Below are 12,858 nucleotides of genomic sequence, written 5' to 3'. Positions count from 1 at the left end.
TTTTCTTTCTCTGTTTTCTATTTTATCGATTTCATTGGTTTCTGCTGTTTTGATTCTTTGGAACTCTGTTATCCATTTGGAACTTATTTACATCCAATAAAAGTTTTTAGATTTCAGTGAGTTTATTCACTGATTCAAAGAACATATTAAAAAGTCATGTCTTCAAAATCTCTGCATGTGTTTTTCAGTCAGTTTTATCATGGTGTAATTTGCAACAGTAAAATTTCCCCCAATAGTTTATAGCCTGTGAGTTTTTGACAGACAAATGCAGTTACATAATCAGCATCACAATCAAGATATACAGCAGTTCTATTACTTGCTAAAATACATTTTTGTGCTTTTAACTTACTTGTTTTGGTAACTTAACATTTGTAAATAGAAGCATTTTTGCTCTTTGTTTTAAGAAAGTTACCATAGTTTTTAGATCAGAAACCCCATAGCTCTTTGCTTTGTATGCTTATTTATCTAGCACTTTCTATAATAAATAGCCAGTACCCAGCATCAGGGATTTAACTAAGCTATAGGACTTACATGTAATAAATTATTATATAGCATTAAAAATAAGGTGGAGGCATATTTGATGATAGCAATTTTATATGATATATTAAATTTCAAATGGTATAACATAATATGTTAAGTATCATTCCTTTTTTGCTTTTATATTTATATTAAATTTACATAAATTTATACACATAGAAAAAATCATTGGAAAATATACTACAAAATTTTTAATAGTGTCTTCTTATTTCTGGACAGTGGAATTTTGGGTGATGTTCTTCTATGTGTTGTTTAGTATTATTTTAATTCACTAGAATTACTTTTCATCATATTTTCAAGTAATACCTTAAAAGGTAATTTTTCTAGGTTGTATTTGAATTTTATTATAATTTTTATGATATTAATATTCAGTGATTTTCTTTAATTATGAGTATGTAATCTGTTTATTGCTGAGCCGTATACTAAAACTGTGTATACTTTCACTTTCCTACACGATGTTTCCCCTAGAATTAGTAATTTTTGTTCTTTTTTCTATTTTTCCTTTGCTTGCTTTTCTTTTTTTTTTTTAATATTTTATTTATTTATTTATTTATTTATTTATTTATTTATTTGACAGAGAGAGAGAGAGAGGGATGTTGAGAGAGGGAAGACAAGCAGGGGAAGTGGGAGAGGGAGAAGCAGGCTTCCCACAAGCAGGGAGCCCAAAGTAGGGCTCGATTCCAGGACCCTGGGATCATGACCTGAACAGAAGGCAGACACTTAAAGCCTGAGCCACTCAGGCACCCCTTCTTTACTTACTTTTCTATGAAATGATCACTAATTTAACTCCAAACTTCTTGTCAGTTTTAGAGTTCTCAAGTCATTCAGATGCTGTCAGTTTCATCTTTTTGGGCAGTCTCTCTGGGAAACCCCTAACTTACTCCAATTTGTACTGGCTATCCAGTAAGTCTAGTATGCAACTAACATTCTGGGACCTCCCTTTCCAGTCATCTGAGAGTTCCTTTTGCCTGTCTCTGGATTTGCATTCCCAGTTTCTTACATCATAGTTTTCTCTTTCTTGGTTTATCCCCTTATTTGGCAAGTACATACCCAGATTCCTGCAAACAAGAGGTTTGTTTTTTGAGATGTTGCACACCTGAAAATATTTTTTCACTGTCACACGTGATGGATAGTGTGGGTAGAGAATTCCAGGTTGGAAATAGTTCCTCTTCAGGATTTTGAAACTGTTTTAACTGTGCTATCCTTTAGCTTTCTGTAGCTGTTTCCCAAGCCAATCTGATTCCTTACCTTTGTTTCCTATTTTTTTCTTTCTGAAAATTTGTGGCATCTTCCCTTTGGCTGCATTGTTCTGAAACTTTGAGTATGTATGCCTTGGTGTGGGTATTTTCATTCACTCTCCACTGGTTGCTGGATGTTTCCTGTCAATCTGGAAATTGACATCCTTAGATGTTAATTATTTGATTTCTTTTCCTTTGTTCTTTTTTCCTGGAATTTCTATTATTTGAATGTTAGACTTTGAGGAATGGCCCCCTCACATTAAAATCTTTTCTCTCCTTTATCTTTTTATCTACTTTCCAGATTTCCCTAACTTTATCTCTTAATCTTTCTATTAAGATTTTTATTTTTGCTAACATAATGATTTCCAGCAGTTCTTTTTTCTTCCCTAAATGTTCCTTTTTTTTTCCTTTTTTTTTTTTAAAGCATCTTGTTATTATCTCGGTTATATCACCATCATCATCATCATCTCTTACATCAGTGTATTAATGCTGGTCTCTTTTGAAGTTTTCTTTTTCATGTGTTTGTTCCCTCCAGGTCCTTTATTTTTCTGTTTCTGTCCTTCACATTAAGGGCTTTTTTGGGGTATTTGGTAATAGCACATGTCTGTGCTTTTTAAAAAAAAAAAATTTAACAGTTTATTTAAACTAAAAAACAAAAACAGTTCACCCATTCCCCCTCCCCACTCCCACAACCCTCTGATAACCACCAGTCTGCTTTCTGTGTCTGTGAGCTTGGCGTTTGTTTGCTTGCTTTTAAAAAAGATTCCACATTAAAAAAAGATCAGGGGCACCCGGGCGGCTCAGTGGGTTAAGCCTCTGCCTTCAGCTCAGGTCATGGTCTCAGGATCCTGGGATCGAGCCCTACTTGATCTCTCTGCTCTCTGCTCTCTCTGCTCAGCAGGGAGCCTGCTTCCCCCTCTCTGTGTCTCTGCCTGCCTCTCTGCCTACTTGTGATCTCTGTCTGTCAAATAAATAAATAAAATCTTAAAAAAAAAAAAAAAGATCATACAGGGTGCCTGGTTGGCTCAGTTGGTTAAGCAACTGCCTTCAGCTCAGGTCATGATCCTGGAGTCCCAGGATCGAGTCCTGCATTGGGCTGCCTGCTCAGTGGGGAGTCTGCTTCTACTTCTGACCCTCTCCCCTCTCATATTCTCTCTCTCTCTAATTCTCTCTCAAATAAGTAAATAAAATCTTAAAAAAATATATCATACAGTATTTGTCTTTCTCTGACATATTCTACTTAGCATAAACACCTCAAGGTCTATCTATGTTGTTGCAAATGGCAAGACTTCCCTCGTTTTTATGGCTGAATAATATTCCTCCATGTGTGTGTTTTCTTTATCCATTCATTCATTGATGAGCACAGGTTGTTACCATATCTTGGCTGATGTAAATACTGCTGCAGTGAACATGGAGGTGCACATATCTTTTCCAGTTAGTATTTTTCTTTTCTTCAGATAAATGCCTGGAAGTGGCATAGGGAGCTTTTCCTAAATATCTGGGCCCTGCTTCTGGGAGCTTGAATAGGATGGGTGAGAGTGGAGGTAGGTTATGGATTGAGTATCTCTACTAGAGGAGCCCTCTCTCTCGTTTCTTTTAGTTAATCTCCATGTTGCTTGGTTCTTCCTCACCAGCAGCGTCCCCTCCATTAATCAGTACCCACTTCCTCACAGCCAACTTTAGTACGTACCCTCAATCCCTTTCTATCTTGCCTCATTTGCTTTGCTATCCCCTAACTTTGGATAAACCCAGTCTGCCTCCAGTGTGGACTATTAATAGCCATAGTTCTTGAGGTATGTGAAATTCTTTCACCTCTTTTTTGGTGGGGAGGGGTCACTCTTTAATCCTGATTATTCATCTTAGAATACCTGACCTTACATGACATAGTAGAAATATGACTCTTTTACTTAATAGTGATTCCCAAAAGTGACTTCAGCTGTCATGTAATCCAGTTACCCAGGACTTCTGTGATTCTATCAATTATATAACATTCATTTTCACTTAATATTTGAGTAGCATTAATAATATCAATATTTCATAAATAAGAAAAATGAAGCACTGAATGGTAAAACAATTTGTGGCATGAATTTTCAGGCATAATTTTTTTTTTGAACTTAGTAAGGTGAGCTCTTATGGTCATATATTAAGCAGCCTTCCTTCCCCACATTAATTCTCTTTTGTAAATCAGTATAATGGCCTTAGCATCACTGTTTTTAAGGAATTTCGGATGGATTCATCCTGTTTTTATTTTCTCTTTGAGTTGTGAACTATCTTGATCAATACTAGTATGTAACATTTGGGGGAGATTTATTGATGATATTGACGATATGTTAGAAAGAAAGAGAGAGAAAGTGTGTGTGTGAGAGAGAGAGAGAGAGAGAGAGAGAGATACTCTTTGGCTTTAGTTTTTAACAAGAATTTTAAAAATTCAGTTACAACTAGAGGTTTTCTTCCAGATTTTATTTAGCTGTCCTTCATTCTCTTTGGAAATAGTGGACCTGACCTAGTTCTTTTTTGAAAATTCATTTCATAGAACAGCATGTTAAAATATTTTTGTTCTTCCAATCCAGTACAGTGTAAGAACTGGCAGGCATCCAGAGCTTCTGTTCTTTAATATGCAAATAATTCTATTCCTTGGTTAATATACTGGCTCCATTATTATACATATAGGTTCTGGGAAAGCAAGATATAAACTGAGGAACATAGCTACTTCATACATAAGATAAATGCTTTTTCTCTATAAGCATTTTTATCTTGGTTTTGTTGGTCATGTGACTTTCTAACAGTGATCTTTGAAGAGTGTAATGATAAGAGATATATATATGATAAAAGAATAGCACAAATATTGGAAACTAAATTTATTGAATAAAAGTGAGATTTTATAAAATTCAACATGACTTTATTGCTACATCAGGGTAATTTTTTTTTAAAGATTTTATTTATTTATTTGACAGACAGAGATCACAAGTAGACAGAGAGGTAGGCAGAGAGAGAGAGAGAAGCAGGCTCCCTGCTGAGCAGAGAGCCCGATGTGGGACTTGATCCCAGGACCCTGAGATCATGACCTGAGCCGAAGGCAGCGGCTTAACCCACTGAGCCACCCAGGCGCCCCAGGATAATTTTTTAATAAAAATTTGATTGAGCTACCTTCACTTGTTTGATTCAGAATGCTATGTGAGTCTTAGTAAGTTGACACTTAGTTTGAAAATAAATTTTGGCTAAGTTATGGCTGAGAGATAAGAGTGTTGGATTACTCTTAATGATTGTACCCTGAAAGGATTATAGAAATGAACATTAAGAGCCATTTATAATACATAATATTAGATGTCTGTTAAAATATTCTAGATGTTTAAAGTACAGTACCATTCTTTTCCTATATTCGATCAGAGAAAAACCTATAATTTGGGGGGGGAATAGAATGGGAAAGAGAGAAAAGGGATGGGGAAAGTTGGGGTGGGTAGGGTATATGCGTTTCAGGGGGCTGCTGTGATATAACAGAGTACCACAAACAGGGAGCCTTCAAATAAGAGAAGTTTATTCTCTCATAGTTCTGGAGGTTTGAAGTCTAAAATCAAGGTGTGGTTGTGGCCATGCTCTCTCTGAAAGCTCTAGGGGAGGATCCTTCCTTGTCTCTGGCTGCTTCTGGTGGTTGTCCTCAGGCCTTGGCTTGTAGATCTGTCACTCCAGTCCTCTGCTCTGTTCTCCCATGGCATTCTCCCTGTGTATCTCAAAAGTCCACATTTCCCTTCTTCCTAAAGGATACCTGTGATATTGGACTTAGATGTAGGGCTCACCCTAATCCAGTAAAAGCGCATCTTAATTGATTAAACTGTTTTCAAATAAGGTCCCATTTACAGATTTTAGATGGATGTAAATTTGAGGGGGAGGAAGCTATTCAAGCCACATCAAAGGGTTCTAAATTCAATTTAAGAGATTGAAGCTAACTCACTAGTTTTATCTACTTTATGTAAAGCAAACAGGTAGGATACATTTTATGTAAAACAACAACAACTTATTTGCAGTTAAATACACTTACATGCTTTCTCACTACATAGACCTAGGTATCTAGCATTTTCCATTCATGTGGCAGAAATTGCATTAAAGGAATATTTGGTTATGAAACCTCTGTTTATATAGATATGGAGCCAGAAGACTTTGCACATTAGTCTTAGTAGCTCAGTGTTTATAGAACCAAGCTAGACTTCTCTTAAATGTTTTAACTACTGTTAGAATAATACTTTTGTTCTTTTTATTTTATTTTATTGTTTTCCTTTATTTCCCTTTTTTAAAATTAAAATTAAGTTAATTAACATATATTATTAGTTTCAGAAGTAGAGATCAGTGATTCATCAGTCTTGTATAACACCCTGTGGTTATTACACTATGTGTCCTCCTTAATGTCCATCTCCCAGTTATGCTATCCCCCCAACAACCCTTAGTTTCCTATGATTAAGAGTCTCTCATGGTTTGTCTCCCTCTCTGATTTCGTATTATTTTTTCCTCTCTTCTCCTATCCTCCTTTGTTTGTTTCTTAAATTCTACATATGAGTGAGTTCATATGATAATTGTCTTTCTCTGATTAATTTATTTCGCTTAGCATAATACCCTCTAGTTCCATCCATGTTGTTGCAAATTGCAAGATTTCATTTGTTTTGATGGCTGAGTAATATTCCATTGTATATATATACCACATCTTCTTTATCCATTCATTTGTCCGTAGTTTGGCTATTGTGGACATTGCTGCTGTAAACATTGGGGTTCAGATGCCCTTCGGATCTCTACATTTGTGTCTTTGGGGTAAATACCAAGTAGTGCAGTTGCTGGGTCGTAGGGTAGCTCTATTTTTAACTTCTTGAGGAACCTCCATGCTGTTTTCCAGAGTGGCTGCACCAGCTTGCATTCCCACCAACAGTGTTGGAGGGCTGCATCCTCACCAACATCTGTTGTTTCCTGACTTGTTAATGTTAGCTGTTCTGACTGGTGTGAGGTAGTGTCTCATTGTAATTTTGATTTTTATTTCCCTGATGCCGAGTGGTGGTGAGCATATTTTTATGTGTCTATTGGCCATTGGTATGTCTTCTTTGGAGGCATGTCTGCCCATGTCTTCTACCCATTTCTTGATTGGATTATTTGTTCCTGGGTGTTGAGTTTGTTAAGTTCTTTGTAGATTTTGGGTACTAGCCCTTTATCTGATAAGACATTTGCAAATATCTTCTCCCATTCTGAGGATTGTCTTTTGGTTTTATTGACTGTTTCCTTTGCTGTGCAAAAGCTTTTTATCTTGATAAAGCCCCACTAGTTCACTTTTGCCCTTGTTTCCCTGGCCTTTGGAGACAGGTCTAGGAAGAAGTTGCTGTGGCTGAAGTCATAGAGGTTACTGCCTCTGTTCTCTTTGAGGATTTTGATGGATTCCTATCTCACATTTAGGTCTTTCATCCATTCTGAGTCTATTTTTGTGTGTGGTATAAGAAAACGGTCCAGTTTCATTCTTCTGCATGTGGCTGTCCAATTTTCCCAACACCATTTGTTGAAGAGACTGTGTTTTTTCCATTGGACATTTCTTTCCTGCTTTGTCAAATATTAGTTGACCATAGAGTTGAAGGTCTGTTTCTGGGTTCTCCCTTCTGTTCCATTTGAGCTACATGTCTGTTTTTGTGCCAGTACCATACTGTCTTGTTGATTACAGCTTTGCAATAGAGCTTGAACTCTGGAATTGTGATGCCACCAGCTTCGGTTTTCTTTCTTAACATTCCTCTGGCTATTGGGGTCTTTTCTGGTTCCATATAAATTTTAGGGTTATTTGTTCCAGCTCTGTGGAAAAAAAAAATTGATGGTATTTTGATAGGGATTGCATTGAATGTGTAGATTGCTCTAGGTAGCACAGATATTTTAATATTTGTTCTTGCAGTCCAGGAGCATGGAATGTTTTTCCATTTCTCTGTGTCTTCCTCAATTGCTTTCATGAGTACTTTATAGTTTTCTGAGTACAGATTCTTTGCCTCTTTGGTTAGGTTTATTCCTACGTATCATATAGTTTTTGGTGCAGTTGTAAATGGAATTGACTCCTTAATTTTTCTTTCTTCTGTCTTATTTTTAGTGTATAGAAATGCAACTGACTTTTTCATTTTATATCCACAACACCTAGTAGTGCCTGGTGCTGACTTACTGAATGAGGAATGAATTAATAAAAGAATTGTGTATGTGTGTGTGTGTGTGTGTGTGTGTGTCTGTCTGTCTGCATGTGTGGATTATCAACAGAGGCATGATGGGGGAACTTCTGTTGAGCAAATATATCTCCCTCCATTCTTTTTACTTTATTATATTTTATTTTTTGAGGGTGGGTTGGTGAGCAGGTGGTGTGAGCAGGGTGTCAGAGGGAGAGGAAGGGAGAGAATCTTTTTTTTTTTTTTTAAAGATTTTATTTATTAGAGAGAGAGAGCATGCATGAGGGAAGGGGTGTAGGGAGAAGCAGACTCCATGCCGAGCGGGGAATCTCAACTCAGGGCTCCATCCCAGGACCCCGGGATCATGACCTGAACCAAAGGCAGCTGCTTAATCAACTCAGCCACCCAGGCGCCCTCAGAGGGAGAGAATCTTAAGCAGACTCCACACCTAGCGCCCAGCACAAGCCTGAAGTGGGGCTTGATTTCATGACCCTGAGATCTTGCTCTGAGCTAAAATCAAGGTCTCATGACCCTGAGATATTGATCTGAGTGGAAATCAAGGGTTGGATACTTAACCTGCTGAGTCACCCAGGTGCCCCTCCCCCCATCCTTTTTAAAACCCAATTGGTGGCATCCCTGCCACAGTGTTCTGCATTTTGCTCTTGTTACTTATAGCATATTGTTCCATGTTAGTATACAAATTATATGATTACATAATATTCCTTTACATAGATATAATTAGTCTCCTTTTTAAATTTTTAATTGTGGTGAAATATACATAACACAAAATTTATCATCTTAACCATTTTTTAAAGATTTTTTAAAAATTGATTTGAGAGCGAGAGAGCACACATGAGCAGGGGCAGGGGCAGGGGCAAAGGAAGAAGGAGAGAGGGAATCTTAAGCAGACTCCACAGCAGCCTGGAGCCCCACGGGGGTTGGGGGGCTTGTTCCCACCACCCATGAGATTATGATGTGAGCTGAAACCAAAGTCAATCGGTCAAGTGACTAAGCCACCCAAGCATCCCTCCTCTTAACCATTTTTAAGTGTATGGTTCAGCATTAAGTATATTCTCATTATTGTATAACCAATCTCCAGAACTTTTTCATCTTGCAAAACTGAAATGCTCTACAAATTGAATAGTCCCCCTCCTAGAAACCACCATTGGTTTTCAATTTCTATGAATTTGATCTAGTCTTCCTTTTGAGTTGTTTTCCTCGTTCCTCCTTTTTTTTTTTTAATTAATTTATTTATTTATTTTGGAGAGCGGGCATGAGAGGGAGGGAAGGGCAGAATGCAACAGAGGGAGAATCTTAAGCAGACTCCAAGCTGGGCGTAGAGCCTGACGTGGGACTCATGAGATCACGACCTGAGCCAGAACCAGGAGTCAGCCGCTTAACCAGCTGCGCCACCCAGGCACCCCTTCCTCTTTGCTCTCACAAATAAGGCTGCGGTAACCAGTTTTGCATATGCGTCGGTCTGCACATAAATAAGTGTATCTGTAAGTTGAATTCCTAGAAGTAGAATTTCTGGATAAAAGATTTCTGCATTTCTCAGTTTTGATATATATTGCCAAATTGACTTCCCAAACTGTTGTACCAATTCATACTCCCCACAGCAGCTGTTTAAATATGTTTCAGTAGTTAGCTTGTCAGCTGAGCTGAATTGGAACTTGGGGAAGGAAAGGCCACTGGAAGGAAAGTTGGTGCTGCTGCATTTTTCAAGGGGCCAGGCTGGGTTCTCTCCCATGGTTCTGCCTCTATTCCTCAAGGATTATTTGATATCCCTTTAGTGTACTTTTATGCTGCGTTCATTTAAAAGAAACTAAAATAAAAAATTTCCTATACCATATAAGCTATTTGAGCGTTGGTAATAACATTTGAGTGTTGGTAATGATTAGAATACCTCACTTTGCAAAGAGGTCCCACAACTTAATACTGTGTTTAGCCCAGCTGAAAATTTCCTTAATACAAATTTTAAAGTCTTTAAAATCAATGAATAGATGCCTTGCTTAAATGGGTTTTAACAGAAAGAAGCAATTAGCAGACCCCTTTTCTCACATGAACTCTTATGAGGAGCTCTGCTATGTTGGGGTGACAGTGAAGGATGGCTGGAAAAGGACGGAGGCTGGGGGAGGCAGAGCAGGTGAGCTCTACAACTCCCCATGCCTCTTGCATCCAGAACTATTACAGGCAGGTGGGTTGGCTTTTTTCCCTTTAGCCGTGAGAGGAGTGAATACTAACGTATAATCAGCCCCTCATAATTCATGTCAGACATTTGAGGAACCCTGGATGCTTTGACTTGTAGAATCCTGATGCTCAAAACTGCTGCTCAGTTATCTTTTTTCTGTGAAGTGGATTTACTGTTAAATGAGACATAACTACATGGAGATACCATTGTTTTCCTTAGAGTGTACATAATAGGTTCTGGTATGATGACTTTTTGTCCGGAGGTTCTTAATAAGTGTAACATCTTCATTAGTTTCCTTATTTAAAAATGAAAATACTTGCATATATTTGGAATGTTTTCACATTTTATTATAAAGTAGAATTTGAGGGGCTCTAGAAAGCTCGTCCTAATCGTGATCAATATCAGTAGTTTAGAATTCATTCACCTAGACTTTTTTTTACTGTATTAAATAACAAAGTTTATTCCTTCACTAAAAAGGTGGAATCAGGCTATATATATTGTTTTGTGATTTGCTTTATTTTCTTGATAAGAAGTCCTTTTTGGGTTAGTGTATAGAGATACCCTCTATTCTTTCAGTGGATTCATACTCTTCCATGATATCATAACTTTCTATTGACTCCCCTGTTGGTGAACATTTAAGTTCCAATAAACATCCTTTACGCATCTGTCTTTGCCTGTTGGGACAAATGTTTCTGCGGGATAAATTTCTAAGAAGTAAAACTTCTCGGTCAAAGGATGAGCATTTTTACATTTTAATGGATGTTTGGGGGCTTTATAAAATATTATATTGACAGCCTGATACTTACAGGAAGTAAACTTAGCTCAAACTTTTAAAGTTTTAGGTAAGTGATCTCTCATCATTGATGTGTACCAGTTTGTCTAATATAAGGTTTCTAGTAATGTAAAATCTTTAAAGTGACAGCTTTGTTGTTCTTCCAGTGATGGAATGGGGGGACGATATTAAAGCCGTTTCACAAGATGAAGCAGTGATGTTGGTGAATCATCAGGCAACAGGGGATGTTTGTACTCTGATGATGTGCCTCCAGGACAAAGGCCTGGTAAGCACCCTGAAGGCAGGTGCAGGCGCAGGGGTGGGGGGTGGGGGGTGGGGTTGATAAAGAATCTGTTTGAGTATCTTACTATGGTTTGGAACGTAAACTTGAATATCTATGCTTTTCCAAAATTGAGAAAATTTAAAGAAAAAATGGAGAAAAATCAAAAGAAAAAATATGTATATATATAATTCTAATTCCAGCTCCAGGACAGGAATGTGGTCTTTCAAAAAAGTAACTGGAAAATAATGTGAATGATATCTCCAGAGAGATCAGAGTTAAGATCTCTCTGGAGATAACTCTGATCTCTCTAGAGAGATCAGAGTTAAAATGTTCAGATTGGGAGCTGTCTTGAGGTGAAATGGTGGGTCACTGGTTTGAAAAATACAGGCACAAAAAGCAGTATTGTTTAAGATAGAAGAGTCTAGTTGGTCAGTGAATTAGCTGATCTTGAGGATCTTTAGCCAGAAGAAAAAAAGGTAAACATTTTGGATTTCCTTTACAAAGCAAATTGAAAGGAAAAATATCAGGCCAGTTTTGTTAGGTGTTGCTAGGCTATGTATGAACCGTTGGTTTCATATGACTTTTGTTGATCACTAAATACATCTGTCAAAGGGGTGGGTTTAAAATAAATACAGTCTTTAGCATTAAAAGAATTATCACCTTAGAAGATAAAGAGGTTGTGTTCATAGAAAACTAAATAAGTAGAAAGTGTATAAATTAGTGGAGTTCATATTTATCCTAATAGCAATGAAACCAATAGATGTTTATTAAGTGCTTCATACTCATGGTCAGTGACTAAGGATTGAACATCAGTCCTTTAAGACACTGTCCTCTAAAAGGAGCCAACAGTCCAGCGTAGGTGGAGGGAAAGTATAGTGAACAATACTTAATTGCAAAGTGAAAGGTGTTTAGTAGAGGGTGAGCTCCCCATGTATGACAGGTATTGAAAACTTTGTAGAGGAGAAAGGACATAAACTTGACCTAGTTAGAGTGGTGAAGCAAGAAGGCCTTTAGTGAAACAGTCTCGGCAGAGCACCAAGGCAAGACTAAGCCTGGTATATTTACATCCTAGAGATTTTGATTCAGTAGGTCATGGTGGGGGTCAGAAGATGAGGTAAGAGTAAAGGAAAATGTTTGATTATTGTGGAATCTGTTTTTCATGTCCATCTGAAAAGCAGAGGCACAATCTTGCTGGAATGTGGAATTAATTCTATCTTATATCTTATATTTAGAGTCTTGAATTGTTAAAAGAATATCACTGTATAAATATATTTGCTCTTATATTAATATTTATTACTTGTGATGTTAAAATTTTGTAAAGACTAGTTTACATCAAAGAGATGTAACATTTGATGGTTTTCATCAAAGAGAATTTTTATTCTTAATGATATGGTCATTACATTCGTAGTGAAATTTCTGAAGGTTTACAGTGTCCTTAATTGGTTTTTGAATTTCAAAGAATGATTACAGTGGTCAGTATAAATATGTCCAGCTTAATCATTCTCACCCAAGTTTGGCATGGATGATAACTATATTAACTAGAATATTAGGTAATCTGAAATTTACCAATTATGTGGATAAAAGAAAATTTGTCTTGTTTGTTTGCTTTTGTAAAAAGATTTCTGTTAGTTTGACTTAGTTTGACTTAGGTTCATTTTTCTGTTCAGAGTAAT

General features: G+C 37.0%; 1 protein-coding gene across 1 annotated transcript in view; it reads left to right on the top strand.

The window, feature by feature from the left end:
• Nucleotides 1-12,858, top strand: part of LOC111150840 (lysophosphatidylglycerol acyltransferase 1) — a 122,969-nt gene that overhangs the window by 65,500 nt on the left and 44,611 nt on the right. The window contains exon 3 of the mRNA XM_022508468.1: nucleotides 11,070-11,188. Coding sequence (XP_022364176.1) covers nucleotides 11,070-11,188 — 119 coding nt within the window. The remainder of the gene's footprint in view (nucleotides 1-11,069; nucleotides 11,189-12,858) is intronic.

The sequence above is a fragment of the Enhydra lutris genome, unplaced genomic scaffold, assembly GCF_002288905.1.
Source record: "Enhydra lutris kenyoni isolate GAN:26980312 unplaced genomic scaffold, ASM228890v2 scaffoldscaffold24, whole genome shotgun sequence".
Classification (NCBI taxonomy): Eukaryota; Metazoa; Chordata; class Mammalia; order Carnivora; family Mustelidae; genus Enhydra; species Enhydra lutris.
This window is presented reverse-complemented; position numbering and strand designations above follow the sequence as displayed.